Source organism: Heptranchias perlo, chromosome 13 (genome assembly GCF_035084215.1).
Source record: "Heptranchias perlo isolate sHepPer1 chromosome 13, sHepPer1.hap1, whole genome shotgun sequence".
NCBI classification, from domain to species: Eukaryota; Metazoa; Chordata; class Chondrichthyes; order Hexanchiformes; family Hexanchidae; genus Heptranchias; species Heptranchias perlo.
This window is the reverse complement of record NC_090337.1, coordinates 19,306,539-19,329,717: the sequence shown is the minus strand read 5'-3', so window position 1 is coordinate 19,329,717 and position 23,179 is coordinate 19,306,539. Positions and strand designations below refer to the sequence as shown.

The 23,179-nt window shown below is 42.9% G+C and overlaps 1 protein-coding gene across 2 annotated transcripts in view; it reads left to right on the top strand.

Annotated features, from left to right (window-relative positions):
- The first annotated feature begins 290 nt into the window (after positions 1-290).
- rhbdd1 (rhomboid domain containing 1) overlaps positions 291-23,179 on the top strand; it is a 50,002-nt gene continuing 27,113 nt past the window's right edge. The window contains exons 1-5 of one of the 2 annotated variants that reach the window (XM_067995106.1): positions 291-563; positions 14,339-14,863; positions 17,936-18,068; positions 19,948-20,036; positions 22,984-23,034. In XM_067995106.1, the coding sequence (XP_067851207.1) occupies positions 14,431-14,863; positions 17,936-18,068; positions 19,948-20,036; positions 22,984-23,034 (706 nt within the window). In that variant the 5' untranslated portion in view covers positions 291-563; positions 14,339-14,430. Of the gene's footprint in view, positions 564-14,338; positions 14,864-17,935; positions 18,069-19,947; positions 20,037-22,980; positions 23,035-23,179 lie in introns of both variants that reach the window. The other variant, XM_067995105.1, reaches the window with a different exon arrangement.

Sequence of the window (23,179 nt, the reverse complement as noted above, 5' to 3'; positions counted from 1 at the left end):
TTCCTCCCCCTCCTTTCCCTGGCTCAGTACTTGCTCAAAAACTTCAACTCTTTCAACATCTTCAGTTGTGATGAAAGGTTTTCGACCTGAAACGTTAACCCTGTTTCTTTCTCCACAGACGCTGCCTGACTTGCTAAGCTTCTCCAGCATTTTCTGTTTTTATTTCTAATGTCTCCTTCCTTGGCATGGCGCCCATTTCCTCCCCTAACGCCTCTATGCAGCAACGCCCCGAGGCGGGGTTTTTTCTACGTAAAAGACGTTATTAGTGGAGAAACGACGAACCTTTTACTTGATACATCATGATGCAATTCCTGAATGGAGCCTGTAACCTTTTAAAAAAAAAATACAGTTAGCTGATGCAATTTCTCCTCGCACCTAAAGAAGCTTGTTTATCTGTGCTTTACACTTGACGTGGCTCTTCCTGACAGGGTAGTGATGAGAAATAAAGACAGCCCATACGTCAGCTCGAGCTCAGTCATAAGCGGAACCTTCAAGCCGGTGGGGTGGGAACTAATTTTCAGGCACACGGTTGACTAACGGTTGGGCTCGCTTCTGACGTCACAGTGAGTACGGTGTTTTTAAACGGCAACGGCTCGCCGTTCGGAGCCACGCGCTCGGTTTCTTGCAGCAGCTCGTGGGATTTAAATGGTGCCTTTTTAATAAGAGTAAAACTTGAGGAACAGGAAGAGCAATGACCCCGGTTTCGCTTTCTCATCACGCCACTGGTCTCAAATGCATTGTGCCTATTAACCACGCGAAGTCGCTTTCGTTTTCGGTTTAAAATGTGACTTATTTTGACGCACCTAAATTAAACACGACTTCTTGGTGTTATGGATGGGGGTTGGCAACTTGTGCCTCGTCGTTTGGTCCTGTCCACCTCCTAACATTGCCCCCAATGTATCTGCGACTGATTTGCATGTAACCTCTCAAATTTGCTTGCAGAACTGCGCCAGATTTGTAACTGGCTCAAACGTAAATGCAACAGTCCCCCTCTCATCGATTTGCTGCGCCTTTAAAATCGATCAGTGGCCAGAGACTGCCGTCGCTTTCCCCATAACGCAGCAACCCTGCTGTATTAAATGGCAATGGGGGAGGATCTGCCAGCAAATTAACTGTTTACCCAGGGGCAATAGGGATGCCAGCAGCTAAAACCATTTCAAAGAAAAGCAAGGGCTTAGTTGATGCACAAATTATTGCAGGAGGTTTCTTCTGTTAATTTCAAAATTATGCTCCAGATTTAAAAAGTAGAAATGAAAATTGGAAAATAAAAAGGGAATGACAATCAAGAGATTTAAATAGTAAAAGTGAGACTAACACTTTGGAAGGAAAGGAATGAAAACAGTTGAGGGGAATTCCTCTCAATGGGAGAGTGTCTGTTTTTCTCTTCAATTATGATATTAAAAAAAAATGCTATTTTTATAAATCACATTTCAAAACCATATATTCCCACGCTTTCACTGGGGGTAATTGATTCTGAAGCAAAACAGGCAATTTCCTGGTAAAAGTGGATTTCTATTTTCCTAGAATTATCAGCCAGACTATTATGGGGGACAAATAGCTGTCCATTTCTTGCAATTATAACAACTGTGTCAGTGTCTCTGAGACCAGGAGCAGTAGTTTCCAGTTTCCCAGCAATGTGAGTTTTGACCCATTGGCTGGACTGCTTTACTACAATTCTTTCCCCTCAGACCAGCAACAGTTGCAGCATGATTCATGAAAAGTTTGTGTATTCCTCAAATAGTACTGGCAACAAAGGGCTGAAACCTGGGAAATATAAATATTACTGGCAAATTATGGCGATTATTTGGATTGGTGCTCCAGTGGCCTATCTCTAGTCTGTGGGGGTCCACGCCCCAGGATTGGTGAGACTTGAGGCAACAGCTGCTGGTCAGGCATGAAAACACATGCACATATATCCAGGGCTCAGTGCCTACTGTGACTTGTGTAAACAATTTTACAACACCAAGTTATAGTCCAGCAATTTTATTTTAAATTTACAAGCTTTCGAAAGCTTGTGAATTTAAAATAAAATTGCTGGACTATAACTTGGTGTTGTAAAATTGTTTACAATTGTCAACCCCAGTCCATCACCGGCATCTCCACATACTGTGACTTGGGTTGCAGAGAAGTGAGCAATTGCTGCTGAAGTTCTGTATGTTTGTTAGCCTAGATTATGGGTTCAAGTCTCTACAGTGGGACATTAATCACTGACCTTAGTATCTGTGTCCACGCTTTTGTTTTGGTGGTGGGTCATTTACCATGCTTTGACTTTTGCCAACCTTCAACTACTCTCTGGACTTGGGTGAGGGCGGCCTTGAGCTGTCACTGTAGTACTTCATATAGATCAAACAGAAACTACCTGTGTGAATTTTTCAATGGTTTGGTGGTTGTTTTAAGGTTGGTAATGGGTTTCTATATATCTCACAAACCTGGCTGACCAAAAAAAAAATTGAATCGGTGGATTCTTCTCACCCATTTGACACTTAGAAAGTACTCTTTACTTTTCTATAAATGTTTCAACAAATAAAGCTTTCGGCCTTTCTGTCTTTGCACTGAGATAGGTTATGTTTCTTCTTCTTTCACAGTGATTGAGTGATGATGAGGCTGGTCTGTTGTATACCAGTTGTGTATAGTAATTCCCATGACCAGTTGCTCTTGTGGGACATTTGATTTTAGTCTCAACATAACACCTGAATGTAATATTTTATGTTGTGTGACAGGTTTTGCCTTTTGTCTCACTTGTTGGTGCTGCCCTAAGCCTCTTGGAATCTTCTGCTTTAGTAGTTTAGACTTTAACCTTCTGAACATCATTCTTATTTATGACTGGGAAGACTGCAATCTCAGTTTTGGAAAGTAATGTTAAGAAAACACCCTGCTATGTTCATGTTATGCTGGTATAGAAGCTGTACTTGATGTGGTTGAGCTTTTTAAATTTAGTTTTCAAGTTTTAAATGGTTCTTTATTGCAAAAATTATAAATACCACCACATACAATTGATAACATCATGAATTGTATTATTTCATACCTCTTTCTAAGTACGTTATTTTAAAATTAGCCCCTTGAGAAGAAATTCAGCTTACTAAATCTATAATATTACAGTTTCCACATAACAGACTGTAAACAAATCTCTTAGCTGTTCCTGTCATAATACTGCAAGTTTCACCATTTCCATCATAAAAGGCTTCACCCATTGTCCCAACTCTTCCCCCAAATCGCTTACAATGGCACTTTCAACTCCCAACTGTCTAGCCTTTGGCCCTCCATTTGCCACAATACCTCTGCAGCTACTGAGTTGCTCAATCACCGGAATACTTCTGCAGCTATTGATTTATTCAATCACTCCATCACCTCCACCTTTTGATGCCCTTGTCCCCAGTAAAACTCTTACTCTTTCCCACCCTGGTTGTTCTGCTGGTACGGCCCCCATCTTCACTCCCTAAAGTCCAAGGGTTGCAGATTTGAATGTTTATAATGCACAACTGATTTAGCCATTCATCACCAGATGTGGCTGGACTATCGGACCCAGCTCTCCTATACCAAAACCGTTCACTACTCCAGGATCATCCTGAAATGAAAAGATAATCCTCGGCTTCTTTTCTCCACTACCAACAGTCTCCTTAAGCCTCTACCCTTACCTCCAACAAGTGCGAGGAGATCATGGACTTGTTTGTCACTAAGATTGAGACCATCTGTTCAGCTGCCTTCGCCGAAGGCAGACTGTGTTTCTGCAGGAAGATGGTGTGATTGAGAAAATCAGTAGCTGCAGAAGTATTGTGAATGGAGGGACACAGGCTAGCCAGTTGGAAGTTGAAAGTGCCGTCATAAGTGACTTGGGGGAAGAGTTGTGACATTGGGTCGAGCCCATTAAGGTGTTATGTATAAATAACCTGGACTTGGGTATAGGGAGTACATTTTCGAAGTTTGCAGATGATACAAAGCTTGGCAACGTGGTAAATAGTGAAGAGGATAGTAGCAGACTTCAGGGGGACATAGACTGGTGAAATGGGCAGACACATGATATTTGCAATTTAATGCGGATAGGTGTGAAGTGATTTTCTTTGGGAGGAACAACGTGGAGAGGCAGTATAATCTAAATGGTACTATTTTGAGGTGGTTGCAAGAGCAGAGGGTCCTGGGAGTGCATATTCACAAATCTTTGAAGGTGGCAGGGCAAGTTGACGTAGTTAAGAAAGCATATGGGATACTTGGCTTGGTAAGTAGGGGCATTGAATACAAAAACAAGGAAGTCATGCTACACCTTTACAAATCAGCTGGAGTAGTGTGTACAATTCTGGGCACCACACTTTAAGAAGGATGTCAAGGCCTTGGAGATGGTACAGAGCAGGTTTACTAGGATGATACCAGGGATGAGGTACTTCAATTATGTGGAGAGATTAGAGAAGCTGGGATTGTTCTCCTTTAGAGCAGAGAAGGTTAAGGGGAGACCTAATAGAGCTATTCAAAATAATGAGGGGTTTTTATAGTGCAAATAGGGAGAGACTGTTTCCACTGGCAAGTGGGTCGGTAACCAGAGATCATAGATTAAAAATAATTGGCAAAAGAACTAGAGGGGAAATGAGGAGAAATGTTTTCACATAGAGAATTGTTAAAATCTGGAATGCACTACCTGAAAGGGTATTGGAAGCAGATTCTGTAGGAACTTTCAAAAGGCAATTGGACATGTACTTGAAGAGAACTAATTTGCAGTGTTGGGGAAAAAGCTGGGGAGTGGTACTAAATTGGACAGCTCTTTTGAAGAGCTGGCAGATGCACACAGGTCAAATGGCCTCCTTCTGTGCTATATAATTCTATGATTCCTCCTTTCTTGCCCATCAAGCCAAACCTCCTCCAAGGCTCCCTCCTGCCCTAGCCTGGAACTCGTATCTTTCTCTAGTTTCTCTCCTATCATCCTCAGTGCTCTCTCCAAGCTCATCTTGTTCATGAGACCCACCTCCTGCTCTCTCGACCCTGTTCCCACTAAACTGCTGACTGCCCAACTTCCCTTCCTGGCCCCCATGCTAGCTGATATTGTAAACGGTTCCTTCTCCTCAGGTACTGTTACCCTCCCTTTTCAAATCTGCCGTCCTCTTCTTTCCCCCCCCCCCCCCCCAAAAAAAAACACCCATGATCCGTCTGTCCTTGCAAACGACTGCCCCCCCTCCCACCTCCCTTTCCTCTCCAGTCCTTGAACGTGTTGTTGCCTCCCAAATCTGTGACCATCTTTATCGCAACTCCATATTTGAACCTCTCCAATCAGGTTTCCGATCCTGCCACAGCACTGAAATGGCCGTAGTCAAAGTCATAAATTACATCCTATGTGACTGACTCTGGTGCACGATCCCTTCTCATCCTTCTTGACCGCTCTGCAGCTTTGATATGGTTGCCCACACCATCCTCCTCCAACGCCTCTCCTCTGTTGTCCAGCTGAATGGTAGTGCCCTTGCCTGGTTCTCCTCTTTATCTAGTCATAGCCAAAGAATCTCCTGCAATGGCTTCTCTTGCCACTCCCACACAGTTACCTTCTGGGGCCCCCGAAGGATCTATCCTTGGCCCCCTCCTATATCTCATATAAGTGCTGCCCTTTGGTGACAGCATTCGAAAACACAATTTCAGGTTCCACATGTACACTGACGACATGCGGCTCCACCTCACCACCACCTCTCTTGCCCCCTCTGCTTGTCCGACATCCGGTCCTAGATGAGAAGAAATTCCTCGAATTAAACATTGGGAAGAGTGAAGCCATTGTCTTCGGTCCCCGCCACAGATTCCATCCCTCTCCCTGGCTACTGTCTCAGGCTGAACCAGACTGTTCACGATCTCAGTATCCTATTTGACTCTGAGCTGAGTTTCCGACCCCACATCCTCTCCATCACAAATACCATCTACTTCTACCTCTAATGTTGCCCGTCTCCGCCCCTGCCTCAACCCATCTGCTGCTAAAAGCCGCATCCATGCTTTTGTTATCTCCACGCTCGACTTTTCCAATGGTCTCCCGGCCAGCCTCCTGTCTTCCGTCTTCCATAAACTTAAACTCATCCAAAACTCTGCTGCTCATATCCTAACTCGCACCAAGTCTCATCACCCTACGCTCGTTGACCTACATTGACACCTGGTCCAGCAACGCCTCGACTTTAAAATTCTCATCTTCATGTTCAAATCCCTCCATGGCCTCACCCCTCCCAATCTCTAACCTCCTTCAGCCCTACAACCTCCAAGAACTTTGCGTTCCTCCAACTCTGGCCTCTTGTACGTCCCCTACTTCCTTCACCCTACCGTTGGCGGCTGTGCCCGACACCTCGGCTTTGAATTTAAAATACTGTAGGAGAAACGACTTCTATATGTTAATTATCTGTACATTTATTTTTCAGCTTGAATATCTTAAAAATAATAAGCTGGAAATGTTTTGGGATGGGAGAGGGGGTGGAGTAAGAGGATGCAGTAGCAGTACAGGCAGGCCAGAAATTGGGGCAGGGCCATCCTTGTTCACCGGGTTTCCGCCCCTTTTTTTCTCGATCGCCAAATTCCATTGGAAGTGAGGGCAGGCACTTCTTCGTCTGTCTGTCCATTTGGATGCCACAGAAAAAGGCCTGGTGAGATGATGTCATCCATCAGAAACCCCACCAGTACCACCTCTATTGCCCCCAATGCTAAGTACACCGGTATCATGCAGCGTTATTTGTCTGCCATTCCAGAGCCTGGTGGATGTGACGCCGACAACTGCCTCAAATGCTGGTTTCCCAACAGTAATCAGTCACAGAGTGTTTCAAATACTGTAGGTTAAACCCATTACTTCAAACTCTATATGCAAGGTATAACACCAAAATTTCTGCCTCTCTGAAGTGGATGCCCAGTAACACTGTGGCATGGGCATCCGGCCCCCTTGAAAATGCCCCGACCTCAAGATTTAAAGTGAGGGCAATGTGCAGCAGACTAGTGACCATAAGTTCTGCCCCGCACTGCTGGAGGCAACATTGGAACGGGGCCCCACAAATTTCAGGACCAATATTTTGAAGCAGTTCCATTTTAAAACGTTACAACTATACCACAATCGTTATTTAAAAAAATAGTGTAAATTAATTCTCAAATAGCATCTGGAAGCTAAAGTTACAAATAGCCTGCCTAAAACTAACCTGTGTAGGAGTGACAATGATATTGGGAAATGTACAATATCTTGTAGGCAGTAATAGACACAATTTGTACAGATTTCACAATGGTAGCTATTTCAGATATCCAAGACTGGGGTGAATATACAGCAAGTACATTTCTGAAATTGTTTAAATGCTTAACACATCGCTATTATGCACAGCACTCAAAACAAATACAGACGATTATTCATGGAACTCCTTTTTCCAACTTCAATTTATTTTTGAGTCGCTGAGCAAATATGCAGGCACGTGGCAGGCTCAGTCAACGCAGTTAGTTTGTCTGAGGGGTATTCTTAATATTTGTACATTTGGGGGTGGCAGCATGACTTGGGAAGTCTCTTGCAGAAAATGGAACAATTCGCCTAGTGTCTTTGGTCTGTTGTTATTTATTCAAGGCATGCTGACCAAAACAGGCATAGCTTTAGACAGCTTCCCAAAGCTTCCATTTTAAGGAGGAATTGCATTCCAAGAACTGCAAGCAGGTTGCCGGTTGTTTTTTTTCATTGAAAAGGGAGCTTTGTTCGAATGATGATCTGACATTCCTCATTTTAAAACATCTGTTTGTCCTTTGCTGTAACAGTATCCAAATGTATTCGTGCCATAATCCTGTCCTGTCCTAATGACTTTTTAACAAAAGAACTTCTATCAGTCCATGACTGGAATCCTGAAGAAGTTATTGTTGTATTATCCTAGAATTTTGTTTAAATCAATGGAGCAATTCTAATCTGTCTTAAGTGTGACTATCTGAACATGAGGCTGCATGGAGGCAGGATTATATTTTTGCTATACTTCGGTGTTACAAATCTCAAAAACATTAACTTCTGTATGACTTATTGAATACCTGGGAGAGATTTACAGGCTGGAATATAAACAAACAGCTAAGAGGATAATTGATAGCTCAGAATAAGGCACCTTGACAGTAATGGGGGAAAGAAACTAATGTTTTTTAGGATGACTTTCATTAAAAGAATGCATTTCAAACACTTGGGGTCCTGAAATTACATCCTGGGATACTAACATACAATGCTTAAGGAGGTCTGAAATTCTGTTTTTTGCCATTTACATAGCGATGTTAACCCATCTACTCTAAATGGGCTGATGTGGCCACTAAAATAGAGAGGGGAATTTCAGACAAATCCGTCAAGCGACCATTAGCTAGTTTTTCCCAATGTAATTTCAGGGCCTTAGTCAACTGCAGGCTCTGCATCTGTAGTTGAACTTGGCTCTAATTCTGTGATTGCTTGGCATCACAACTGTTTTGATGTCCACACTGGGTAAGGGGTTGAAGAGCCAGCAGTGAAAATTTGCCTCTCGTGTTACAGTTAATTGCAACTTTACTTCTAATTTATTTGTTTCATATCCAAAACACTCCTTTGTGGTTGACTAGACCTCTAGCATGCAGCAGAATGTCTGAATTAATGGGAGATTTTCTTAGTTGTTCTTCACATATGTTACACTCACAGCTGCACTTCTGACGAACATTTGGAAAGGATTAGCAATAATATAATTCAGCAGTTGTGTGTTTTAAAAATTTTTTAAAATAATATATTCTGAAAGGTGGTGCTCGTCCGAAGTTCTGAAATTTTTGATGTATATCTGCATAATTTTAATCTTTTGGTACAGTGAGAAAGACATTATGCATCAACATTATTTTGATATAACTTGTTTTAAGACTTGTACACCAAACTTTATGGCTCACTTTGAGAGTACTATTTTAGACCTTTTTAAAAAAGTTGCAAAAGATTTTTTATTCGTTCATGTGATGTGGGTGTAGCTGGCAAAGCCAGCGTTTATTGCCCATCCCTAATTGCCCTTGAGAAGGTGGTGGTGAGCCGCCTTCTTGAACAGCTACAGTCCGTGTGGTGAAGGTTCTCCCACAGTGCTGTTAGGTAGGGAATTCCAGGATTTTGACCCAGCGACGATGATATATTTCCAAGTCAGGATGGTGTGTGACTTGGAGGGGAACGTGCAGGTGGTGGTGTTCCCATGTGCCTGCTGCCCTTGTCTTTCTAGGTGGTAGAGGGTTTGGGAGGTGCTGCTGAAGAAGCCTTGGTGAGTTGCTGCAGTGCATCCTGTAGATGGTACACCCTGCAGCCACAGTGTGCCAGTGGTGAAGGGAGTGAATGTTTAGGGTGGTGGATGGGGTGCCAATCAAGCGGGCTGCTTTGTCCTGGATGGTGTCGAGCTTCTTGCGTGTTGTTGGAGCTGCACTCATCCAAGCAAGTGGAGAGTATTCCATCACACTCCTTACTTGTGCCTTGTAGATGGTGGAAAGGCTTTGGGGAGTCAGGAGGTTAGTCACTCGCCACAAAATACCCAGCCCCTGACCTGCTCTTGTAGCCACTGTATTTATGTGGCTGGTCCAGTTAAGTTTCTGGTCAATGGTGATCGTTGATGTTGACGGTGGGGGATTCGGCGATGGCAATGCTGTTGAATGTCAAGGGGAGGTGGTTAGACTCTTGTTGGCGACGGTCATTGCCTGACTTGTCTGGCGCGAATGTTACTTGCCAGTTATCAGCCCAAGCCTGGATGTTGTCCAGGTCTTGCTGCATGCGGGCATGGATTGCTTCATTATCTGAGGGAATGCGAATGGAACTGAACACTGTGCAATCATCAGCGAGCATTCCCATTTCTGACCTTATGGTGGAGAGAAGGTCATTGAAGCAGCTGAAGATGGTTGGGCCTAGGACACTGCCCTGAGGAACTCCTGCAGCAATGTCTTGGGGCTGAGATGATTGGCCTCCAACAACCACTACCATCTTCCTTTGTGCTAGGTATGACTCCAGCCACTGGAGAGTTTTCTCCCTGATTCCTATTGTCTTGAATTTTACTGGGGCTCCTTGGTGCCACACTCGGTCAAATTCTGCCTTGATGTCAAGGGCAGTCACTCTCACCTCACCTCTGGAATTCAGCTCTTTTGTCCATGTTTGGACCAAGGCTGTAATGAGGTCTGGAGCCGAGAGGTCCTGGCGGAACCCAAACTGAGCATCGTTGAGCAGGTTATTGGTGAGTAAGTGCCGCTTGATAGCGCTGTCGACGACACCTTCCATCACTTTGCTGATGATTGAGAGTAGACTGATGGTGTGGTAATTGGCCGGATTAGATTGGTCCTGCTTTTTGTGGACAGGGCATACTTGGGCAATTTTCCACATTGTCGGATAGATGCCAGTGTTGTAGCTGTACTGAAACAACTTTGCTAGAGGGGCGTCTAGTTCTGGAGCACAAGTCTTCAGCACTACAGCCAGGTTGTTGTCGGGGCCCATAACCTTTGCTGTATCCAGTGCACTCAGCCGTTTCCTGATATCACGTGGAATGAATCGAATTGGCTGAAGACTAGCTTCTGTGGTGGTGGGGATATCGGGAGGAGGCTGAGATGGATTATCCACTCGGCACTTCTGGCTGAAGATGGTTGCAAATGCTTCAGCCTTGTCTTTTGCACTTACATGCTGGGCTCTGTCATCATTGAGGATGGGGATGTTCACGCAGCCTCCTCCTCCCATTAGTTGTTTAATTGTCCACCACCAATCACGACTGGATGTGGCAGGACTGCAGAGCTTTGATCTGATCTGTTGGTTGTGGAATTGCTTAGCTCTGTTTATAGCATGTTGCTTCCGCTGTTTAACATGCATGTAGTCCTGTGTTGTAGCTTCACCAGGTTGGAGCTGCTCCTGGCATGCTCTTCTACACTCCTCATTGAACCAGGGTTGATCCCTAGCTTGTTGGTAATAGTAGAGTGGGGAATATGCCAGGCCATGAGGTTACAGATTGTGCTGGAATACAATTCTGCCGCTGCTGATGGCCCACAGCGCCTCATGGATGCCCAGTTTTGAGCTGCTGGATCTATTCTGAATCTATCCCATTTAGCACGGTGGTGGTGCCACACAACACGTTGGATGGTGTCCTCAGCGTGAAGACGAGACTTCGTCTCCACAAGGACTGTGCGGTGGTCACTCCTACCAATACTGTCATGGACAGATGCATCTGTGACAGGTAGATTGGTGAGGACGAGGTCAAGTAAGTTTTTCCCCTCATGTTGGTTCGCTCAGCACCTGACGCAGGCCTAGTCTGGCAGCTATGTCCTTCAGGACTCGGCCAGCAGTGGTGCTACTGAGCCACTCTCGGTGATGGACATTGAAGTCCCCCACCCAGAGTACATTCATGTGCCCTATGTCAGGCTGTTGCTTGACTAGTCTGTGGGACAGCTCTCCCAATTTTGGCACAATTCCCCAGATGTTCAGAGGACTTTGCAGAGTCGACTGGGCTTGGTTTGCCTTTGTCGTGTCCGATGCTGGGTGGTCCTTCTGGTTTTATTCTTATTGTGACTTTCTGTAGCGAGATTGTACAACTGGGTGGCTTGCTGGGCCATTTCAGAGGGTGATTAAGAATCAACCACATTGCTATGGGTCTGGAGTCACGTATAGTTTCCTTCCCTAAAAGGCATTAGTGAACCAGATGGGTTTTTATGACAATCTGGTAGTTTCATGGCCACCATTACTGCTACTAGTTTTTTTTTAAATTCTAGATTTTATTTAATTAATTGAATTTAAATTCCCCAACTGCCGTGGTGGGATTTGAACTCATGACTCTGGATTACTAGTCCAGTAACATAACCAATATGCTACCGTATCCGGGTAGAATGGGGCTGGAGGAGACTTCCCTTATGCTTCTGTCTTTTGTATAAAGGTTCATGATGACAGAGTGGGTAGAAGCACAGAATGCTCCAAATCTGCAATGGTTGCAGCATTTCCTCAGGCATTTTTGATGTCCATTAAGTGCTTGAATCAATTAAAAAAAAAACATGACTTTTGCATCAAAATCAAATGCCATTCCTCCTCACAATCTTCAGAGTTGTAGTTTTCATGGTCTCTGATTTTTTTTTTCCTAGTTTCATCTCTTCGAATATCTGTAATAATATGCGGAGTGCCTTGAATTTGTATCAAGAACCAAAATTAAAAGTAAATGCATGAAGCTTAAGGAGCCAAACAATCATGCTGCCATTGCTGACTGATTACAGTTGAAATCTACAGTAGAATCATAGAAAGGTTACTGCACGGAAGGAGGCCATTTGGGCAATCGAGTCTGCGCCGGCTCTGTGTACGAGAAATCCAGCTAGTCCCACTCCCCTGCCCTATCCCTGTAGCCTTGCACATTTTTTTGTTTCAAGTACTTATCCAGTTCCCTTTTGAAGGCCGAGATTGAATCTGCCTCCACCACCCCCTCAGGCAGTGCATTCCGGATCCCAACCACTCGCTGCATAAAAAAGTTTTTCCTCATGTCACCTTTGGTTCTTTTGCCAATCTTATGCCCTCTGGTTCTTGATCCTTCCGCCAATGGGAACAGTTCCTCTCTACCTACTCTGTCTAGACCCTTCATGATTTTGAATACCTCTATCAAATCTCCTCGCAACCGTCTCTGTTCCAAGGAGAAAACCGTAGCTGCTCCAGTCTATCCACGTAATTTAAGTCCCTCATCCCTGGAATCATTCTAGTAAATCTGTTCTGCACCCTCTCTAAGGCCTTCACATTTTTCCTAAAGGGCGGTGCCCAGAACTGGACACAATACTCCAGCTGTGGTCGAACCCATGTTTTATAAAGGTTCATCATGACTTCTTTACTTTTGTACTCTATGCCTCTATTTATAAAGCTCAGGACCCTGTATGCTTTTTAAACCACTTTCTCAACCTGCCCTGCCACCTTCAACGATTTGTGCACAAATACCCCCAGATACCTCTGTTCCTGTACCCCTTTTAGAATTGTGCCCTCTTAGTTTATATTGCCTCTCCTCGTTTTTTCTACGGAAATGCATCACCTTGCATTTTTCCGCTTTAAACTTCATCTGCCACGTGTATGCCCATTCCACCAGCCTTTCTATATCCTCTTGAAGTCTATCACTATCCTCCTCACTGTTCACTACCCTTCCAAGTTTTGTGTCATCTGTAAATTTTGAAATTGTGCCCTGTACTCCCAAGACCACGTCATTAATATATATCAAGAACAGCAGTGGTCCCAGCACTGACCCCTGGGGAACACCACTGCACACCTCCCTCCAGTCCAAAAGTAAATATGCCAAGAGTGAAAGAATGGATATAGTCTTAATTCTGATGAGAATTTTTGTTAATTTTTCATATGGAATATGCTGCACTCAGTTCTTCTGGATATTTGCTTCAGATATGATGTAATCTCCTGCCTCCCTCCCCCTCCTGTCACACACACATATACCTTGGTTTTATGTAACGTATCTATATAACCTCCCTATTCAATAAGATGGCCTATATAGTAATACCTGGGTTGCAAAAAGGTTATACTTCATTGATTGAATTGTTTTTCATGAACTAGTAAAAATAATATCTTCGAGCTCAGTTGTGATCAATTCAATTTTTTAATATAACTAGGTACCTTGAATGGTTTTATTTCTCTGCATGAAATATTGAAAAAAATATCACGGAACCACTGGCTCTTAAGCTTTGGTACCTTCCTGTGTAGTGTTAAGATCATTTTCTGCTGCAGATCAGCTCAAAAGTGGGCAGTACTTAACTGGAGTGTGGTGGCAGACTGTTTCTTTTACCACATGGCAGGGTATTCCTTTCAACTGGCTGTAGGAAGAACAGAGGGTAATCCTTTACCTGATATCTGACCAAGAGGAGGATAATCCTTGCCTTGACAGGTAGTTGGGTGCATGTTTTTTTAAAATTACCAAGCAGTGTTCACAACCCAACAGTTTAATTGCCTTGTCTGCACATTTGATTGGCTCCACTCCACTTGGGTAATAAGCTTATTGATAATTCAAGGCTCAGATTTGCTGTCTATAAAAACCTCTTACCACTCCTTCCCTTGTCTTTTGAACAAGACGAATTGGCAGGTGCTCCTTACTATATAATGGCTCAGTGTAATTTTTCAGATTTAAAACATTAAAATTCCCATCACAATTGAGTGAGTATTTGTATAGATAACAATTTAACTTTAGTGTTACACAAAAGTAGACTTAGCCAGCAGTATGGATATGTTGGGGGTAGTGTACATACTAGTAGGGTTGAAATGGGTAGGTGTTGGTACCAAATGGCAGGGTTGAGCTTATTGAGCAGAGCAGGATTTGCTTGTTGCCAGTATGTTCTTAAACTGAAATCTCTTGTGTTCATTAAACTTTTCATCAAAATGAAAAATTCTAATAATAAATGTGTGCTATTGTAATTTCAGATAGATGTGACCGTTCTGCAGCCAACTTCATTGCTGAATACAACAATAACTAATCCGCTATCCATACTGTTTATCCACTGAAGGTAGGAGTCATGCATTCCAGACGGCGAGGAGTGAGCCTGGGACTACTTCTGTTACTAAATCAGTTATTCCAAGTGGGATTTGATAATATTCCACCAGTTACTCTGATAACAATGGCACTGAATGTCTTTTTATTCTTATCACCAATGAAGCCATTATTGGGTGTTTGTATCAGTGTGCATGAAACTTGGAATAGACAGGATTGGAAACGTCTTTTTTATTCACCATTTCACCATGCCGATGACTCGCACCTATATTTCAACATGGTGTCTCTGCTATATAAAGGGATTCAGTTGGAGCAAAGGCTTGGCAACAGATGGTTTGCCTACATGTTGTCTGTGTTCTCTGTAATGACTGGAGTTGTCTACTTGGTGCTGGAGATGCTCCTAACAGAACTGATGAATGACCATTCATATAAAGTGCAATGTGCAGTTGGTTTCTCAGGTAAGGAAGTTCACTTCTTTTGGGAGAATTTTGCACTCATCAAGATGAGCTGTCAATGCAGCAAAACTTTAGCTGCTCAACTTTTTATGCAGAGTAAAACTCCTCCTACTCTGTCTGAACGCATGCCTGAACCCACAACCTCAAATAGGTTTTATAAATATATATAAAGAGATTGGGTAAAAGAAATGTGGGCCCATTAAAGACAGATACAGTAATCAACAATAAGGAAATGGTAGACTTGTTAATTGAATGCTTTGTATCTGTCTTCACAGTAGAGGAAGAGGACAAAATACCAGTGGTACAAGGAACAGAGAATAGGGATAAAGGGTGTGTTCTCTGATTAGCAGGATGTGATAAGTGGCGTTCCCTAGGGATCTATACTGGGGCCTCAGCTTTTCACTTTATATATCCATGACTTGGATGAAGGAATAGAGTTGTGTATCCAAGTTTGAAGATGACACTAAGTTAGGAGCACGGTAAGTTGTGAAGGTAGGAGCAGGAAATTACAAAGGGACAAAGACTGATTAAATGAGTTGCCATTTAGAAAATATTCTGATTTATCATTCTTGGATGACCTCACACTTTCCCACGTTCCAACTGGCACAGAGACTAGTAGCTGTGGAGGAGCAATGGGATTTAGGGGCCCATGTACACACATCACTAAAATTTGGTGGACAGGTACAAAAAGTAATCAAAAAGGATAATGGAATGTTGATCTTTATCTCATGGGGGCTGGAATACAAAGGGAAGGAAGTTATGCATCAGTTATATAAGAGCCTTGGTAAGGTCCCATCTGGAGTACCACATTTAATTCTGGGCACCACACCTCAGAAAGGATATATTGGCCTTGGAGGGGGTACAACGCAGATTCACCAGAATGATACCGGGACTTAAAGGGTAACTTACGAGGACAATGAATGGCATATGGAGTTTAATTTAGATAAATGTGAGGTGATGCATTTTGGTAGATCGAATCGGGCCAGGACCTACTCCGTTAATGGTAGGGCGTTGGGGAGAGTTATAGAACAAAGAGATCTAGGAGTACAGATTCATAGCTCCTTGAAAGTGGAGTCACAGGTGGATAGGGTGGTGAAGAAGGCATTCAGCATGCTTGGTTTCATTGGTCAGAACATTGAATGCAGGAGTTGGGATGTCTTGTTGAAGTTGTACAGGGCATTGGTGAGGCCACACTTGGAGTACTGTGTACAGTTCTGGTCACCCTATTATAGAAAGGATATTATTAAACTAGAAAGAGTGCAGAAAAGATTTACTAGGATGCTACCGGGACTTGATGGTTTGACTTACAGGGAGAGGTTAGACAGACTGGGACTTTATTCCCTGGAGAGTAGGAGGTTAAGGGGTGATCTTATAGAAGTCTATAAAATAATGAGGGGCATAGATAAGGTCGATAGTCAAAATCTTTTCCCAAAGGTAGGGGAGTCTATAACGAGGGGGCACAGATTTAAGGTGAGAGGGGAGAGATACAAAAGGATCCAGAGGGGCAATTTTTTCACTCAAAGGGTGGTGAGTGTCTGGAACGAGCTGCCAGAGGCAGTAGTCGAGGCGGGTACAATTTTGTCTTTTAAAAAGCATTTGGACAGTTACATGGGGAAGATGGGTATCGAGGGATATGGGCCAAGTGCAGGCAATTGGGACTAGCTTAGTGGTATAAACTGGGCGACATGGACATGTTGGGCCGAAGGGCCTGTTTCCATGTTGTAACTTCTATGATTCTATGACAAGTTGCATAAACTTGGCTTGTATTCCCTTGAGTTAAGAAGATTGAGGGGTGATCTAATTGAGGTGTTTATAAAAGGATTCAATATGGTAGATAAAGAGAATTTATTTCCTCTGCTGGTGGAATCCAGAACAAGGGGGCATAATCTTAAAATTCAAGCTTAGCTATTCAGGAGTGAAATCAGGAAGCACTTCTTCACACAAATAGGGTTGTAGAAATCAAGAACTCTCTTCACCCAAAAGGCTGTGGCTGCTGGATATTTGACACTTTCAAAACTGAGATCGATAGTTTTTTGTTAGGTAAGGGTGTCAATGGATATGGGTCAAAGGTGGGCAAATGGGGTTGAAGTACAGATCAGCCATGATCTAATTGAATGGCAGAACAGACTCAAGGGGCTGAATGGCCTACTCCTATGATTTTTTTTTTCAGCTTCCCATACCAGCCACCTATACAGTCCCTCAAAATAAGTTTGCCAATTTATCTCATTATTTACAGTTTTGTACTATGGTTCTGCATCCACTAGGGACTTGGTTGATAATGGCCACACTCATTTCAGATATGACTCTTACAGCCCACACCAAGAGAATATATTCATCCTCTCGGGCTGCTCTAGATTCAAACCCAGTTCTGACAGGAGAAGGATCGTTGTTCTGGCACTCAGTCCCTCATCTAAGGAAGTTTTCCATGATTTTTTTCTAAAAGGTTTACATATTTGGTGCCACAACTGTTGGTGCTCTAAACCACCACTAAAATGGCAGGAGATGGATTAGAGTCTTGAGCCCCTGTGCAAGAGTTCCCAGGCTTCATTATGCCATTGGGGGAGGTATCTGATAGAGGCTGTCCACCTCCCACAGGGAGGGGAAATTGATGAATAAGTTGCCACTCTTACCTTAATGTGGGATTTGTAAGGGGAGAGGAATGCTGTATTAAAATTCTTGCAAGAAAACTGTGTTGCTTTACACATTGTACCCATTAAATTAACGTACCAGAGTGGTGTAGGTGTGAGAGCTTAGTGCCTACAATATCATCACACGATAGTTTCTCCAATTGAACTTGGCTGTCCAAAGGCACTAAGTGGAAGCTATCAACCGGGAAGAGGAGGAATCCGAAAATGAGTCATTCTAGGGCTGCTCGCATGTACTTGTGGCAAGATGCAGAGCGACACTAGCGGATCTCGTGCCTGGCCTGTCTTCCTGGAAATTGTGTGTGGCACAGGATCTGGGAATTTAACTGTTTAAAATGACTGGTGTACTTGTAGTATCATAGGAAAAACCTTGTGTGTAGACTTGGTAAGAAGTATTGGGGCTCTTAAAGATATGTTTTTTCTATTTCAGGTGTTTTATTTGCCCTGAAAGTTGTGAACAACTATTACAATCCTGGAGGCATCAGCTACGTGCTGGGCTTCCCAGTATGGAAACAGTATGCATGTTGGGCCGAGTTGGTTGCTATTCATTTGATTGCTCCTGGGTAAGTACACAATCTGTGACACAGTAAATTACTTTTGATAAATGTTGTTTTGACTCTCAAAAGGATTATTTGGGGGGGAAAAAGCAGATTTCTGACTGATTAATTAGTTTTTTATGTCATGATTTCACAACTGTGGTGAAGCCCTCATTTGTTGGTGTAACTATAATTGCCAGAGTTGAATATTTGAATAGGAAAAGGGGCAATAATGGGGTTCATTAAGCTTTAAAGCAGTGGAGCTCTGAGAAAAATAACAGTAAAGAACCTTGGAAAGCAATGGATATACAAATGCTGCTTTTATCTGGATGCTTGAGGAAATTAATTAAATGTTAAATTGATGCTGATTTGTCTGAGACTACACAGTGGAATTCTGTTCTCTGAATTCTGGATTCTAATGAAAGGAAACCTGGAAATGCCACATGGTTGGTACAGCTGTAGTGGACTCAAAACTAAAATAACAACGGGCACTTCTTTTCTGGGTGATATTGATCAGGTGATCCACAGAATAAGTCTCACTGGTGTATCAGAAGACCTCAAGTTGTTTAGCACAGTGAGCAGCATAGTAATCTCTATGGCAAGTGGAAAAAGTTTGCACACAAGGAGAGGGTGAGCATGGTGACATAATGCATTAGACCTCTGACCCGACCATATGGTGGTAGGATGGAGCCCATTATAGGTTTTCCACAATGAGCTTCTGACCTCCACAGTGCCACTGTGCGGAGGTACTCAGCAGAGCCCAAGTATTTCATCCACGGTGAGTGGAAGGAATGTAAGAGGATCATTCGCTCTTGTAAACTTTGTGTGGTTGTTCATTGTGGCTTTGGCAGCTTGGGAACAGGTCTGCAGTTTGTCCTGTTGGCTAGCAAAGGTGTGTGGCATGGAAAGAATGCAGGGAAAAGATAAATAATATTGTGTGCAATGAAAGGCTAGGGTACGATAAGTTTTAAAAAAAATATTGGGAGAAAAAGAACTAAGAGAAATGATCAAAAGGAAAAATTAAAGAAATCGAACAAAATAATCTCTTTCTCCCCCCCCCCCCCCCCCCCCCCCCAATTCTCTTCAAGGCATTGACTCTTGCTGGGTACAGTTCCACCAGATCTGGTCGTTCTCTGGTACTTTGCTCAAGTAGTATTATTTATGCATGAGCCCCGACAGGAGCGTCAACAATATATTACCATAGGAAGCATCACAGCCAAGCCCAAGCCGCCTGCATACAATGTCGTGTTCTGGGTTTAGAAAAAAGCCATATTTTGATTCAATACCCCTATTACTTGCCAAACCTAGCCTGGAGTTTCCTCCGCATTTACGCCCAGATACACCTGTAATCTGGGCACAAACAAATTAGGTGCCTTAAAGGTTGCAGAATTTTTGGTGTAAGTGAAGTCTGTTTTGATGTGAAGGTAAATAATTGGATGGCAACGCAGTGATTTAGTTGCGAGTCTGGCAGTGTTAATGATATGACCTGTTATATAATGATACACAGACCTATAGTTTTTTGAGTTGCACATTGATACGTACAAACATACAGTTTGGTGTGGGTGAGACAGTACAGCTGCTGTCAGTCTGTATAACAGACAGGCCTTTGTAATAACAATTCACTTAAGGACTCGCTGTAAGAGAGAAAGAAACCACTTTGGTTGTTTTTTTGATAAATTGAAATTTTTACTTGTGCCTTTTTGTTGTGTTCACTTTAAATACCGTAATTGGATAGACCCATAGGCTTCCTAAGGATCAACATTAACATAATTTCTAAAAAAATAACAGCTGGAACAAGGAGGGGAAACTGCCATTAATTGAAATTGTCAGAATAACAATTGCACAGGCAGTGTTCAATCAGCGTCACTCTAAGCAGGCAGTGGCTAAGGATTTTCTTTTCTCCTAGGTCTTCTTTTGTTGGTCATCTTTCTGGTATTCTGGTTGGGCTACTGTACACCAAAGGACCCTTGAGGAATTTGATGAAAGTATGCGCTGGTAGGTGCAACAATCCTCGATCCCTAGTCACAAAATATAATTCCCTATTGGTTCCATACCCTTTCATCATTTAGACATTGGAATGCATTTTGCACTTTTCAAGTTGTCATATGGCACTGTACCTAATTAAGCATCTCACAAGTATAAATTACAGTAATCCTAGATCACCATAGACCGTGCCGGAGACCAATGCGAAAACAAGGGGGAGAAATTTAATTTTCTTTCAAAAATTCTAAAACTGCCTTTTAGAATTTTTTTTTAAAAGGATTATAGTTTAAAAATTGTTAGTGAGCAATATTAGGTAATCAGAGAATAGGTGCCTTCTCGGATTTTTTTATTTTCTCATGTTGAAACGAAATGGACTTTTGCCAAATATTATTAACAAATGTGATGCATACCATAGTGTGTTCTTCCCTTATCGTCTTTGCCTAACCTCCCCCCTCCCAGTTATATGTGGTGTCTTAAAATGACCCAGTGACTGGAATGTTAAGAGCATTAATATTGACCTGGAGGGCTAGATTCGAATGCCATTCTATTCTGATGTTTGTACTCTAGCTCTCTTGGGGCGACTTTTCCCTTGTCTTGGGTAGTGAGGCAGGCAGGTCACCCATGGGGCATTTTTGGTAGCATCTGTGCATGTCTGTCAGCTGGACTGTTGCTGGCTTGTGTGAAGTGCTGCCAAGCCAACTGTTAATGTTCTCTGACATAAGTGTCTGTGCTCATTGTTCATAGAAAACAATCCATATATTCTTCAGTTGTTTATCCTCTACAGAGAACAGGATAGACCCTACTGTTCAGTGGCAGAGAGGAGGTTCATAGGAGCAATATCTCTTAAATTTCATTGTGTGTAGTTTTTACAAGCACCTCATGGTCATCTCCAATCCAGCCTCCATGGCTATTTACAAGTTCTGAATTATTTTTCTCTATCTGTTGACATTTATATATTTTCCAGGAAATAAAGTTGCTGCAACCCCCCCCCCCCCCCCCATAACAAATATATCACGATGTCCCGTGGCACCCTTTGCTTTTAAATATATAATTTTTAAAAGTGCCTTTCTCCTCCGAGGCCCAGGCCTGTATCGCCACGTGAGCCCCACTTCTGCCAGGGGTTTGAGGAGGTAGGTGTACCTCCACTGAAGCTACACTAGGTCCCATATGAGAAGCTTCCGAAGATCCAAACCCCACTCCAGCACATCGATGGTCTCGTAGGTGTGGGCAGAGTCTCTGCCCCTACTAAGCCATCCCAGAATCCCCGATTTGTGCCAGGACTCAGCGTATCCAGATCCTTTCTGAGTTTATGGCCTTTCCGCTGGCCTCCTGTGGATTTAGAGCAGGAGTCCATCAGAATTTATATGGATTTTTGGGGGCAATGTTTTCTTTACCCAATCCTGCAATGCACATAGTAACCATAATAAGAAATCTTTTATTGGGTGATCTTTTGATAGAGCAGATCAAAGTGCTTATGGCAATTTAATAGAATTATAGAATCTTACAGCACAGAGGGAGGCCATTCAGCCCATTGTGTCTGTGCCAGGTCTTTGAAAGAGCTGTCCAATTTAGTCCCACTCCCCAGCTTTTTCCCCATATTCCTGCAAATTAGAACTCTTCAAGTACATGCCCAATTGCCTTTTGAAAGTTCCTATGGAATCTGCTTCCACTACCTTTTCAGGTAGTGCGTTCCAGACCTTAACAACCTGCTGTATGGGGGGGGGGGGGGGGGGGGAAATTCTCCTAATTTCCCCTCTAGTTTTTATGCCAATTATTTTAAATCTATGCCTTGTGATTACTGACCCATTTGCCAGTGGAAGCAATTTCTCCCTATTTGCTCAATCAAGTCCCCTCATTATTTTCAACACCTCTATGAGGTCTCCCCTTAACCTTCGCTGCTTTTAAGGAGAACAATCCCAGCTTCTCCAATTTCTCCACCTAACTGAAGTACCTCATCCCTGGTAAACCTCCTCTGTACCCTCTCCAAGGCCTTGACATCTTTCCTAAAGTGTGGTGCCCAGAATTATACACAAAACTCCAGCTGAGGCCCAACTAGTGATTTGTAAAGGTTTAGCATGACTTCCTTGTTTTTGTATTCATTGCCCCTATTTACAAAGCCAAATATCCCATACACTTTCTTAACTGCCGTATCAACTTGCCCTGCCACCTTCAAAGATTTGTGAATATGCACCCCCCCCCCACCACCCCCAGTCCCTCTGCTCTTACACCCCCCTCAAAATAGTATCATATAGATTATTCTGCCTCTCCATGTTGTTCCTCCCAAAGTGAAGCACTTCACACTTATCCGCATTAACTTGCATCTGCCATGTGTCTATCTACGTCCTCCTGAAGTCTGCTACTATCGTTCTTATTATTTACTACGTTGCCAAGTTTTGTATCATCTGCAAACTTCAAAACTGTACTCCCTATACCTAAGTTTAGGTCATTTATGTATAATAAGAAAAGCGATGGTCCTTATTCCAATCCGTGGGGGACCCCACTGTATACTTCTCTCCAGTCAGAAAAACATCCATTCACTATCAGTTTCTCCCAGCACTTTTCTAAGGCAGATGTTAATCCCTTTATTTTAAAATAGCACTACTAGGAATTGGGTGTGAGTAGCTTAGTACACGCATGATAAAGATTGCTCGTCAGAAAATTTCCTCTGCCACGACTTCAGTGAATTGAAGTGTTAAAGGTACTTGGTCCCTGTTATTTTCTTCCACAGATGATGGGTCTAAATACATATGGAGGAAAAAACATTCACCCATTGAGATAGACCACACTAAAGAAATTATCATAATTAAAATTTTGACCAAAAAATGTTGGAAAGCAACTTGGCTGACTGTGTTGTTGTTTGTGTGATACTGAATTTACTGATAATATGAATTGTTCAACATGTCCCAATTACCTTGGATTAATAATGTGATATCTTTTCATTGTTCTTATTTGACAGAAGGTGTTTCATCAAGTAACTATGCTAGACAACAAACTTACTTCAATAATCGAGGTTAGTTTGAATTGTTATTTTTCTTTCCTCAGCTAATTCCACATTTTATTCCCTAATTTGGAGAGGGGAAAGGAGAAACGCTCCCAGTGACTGCGGCTGTATAACCAGCCAACAGTAGATGTGTGAAGGCCCCCTACTGCTGAAA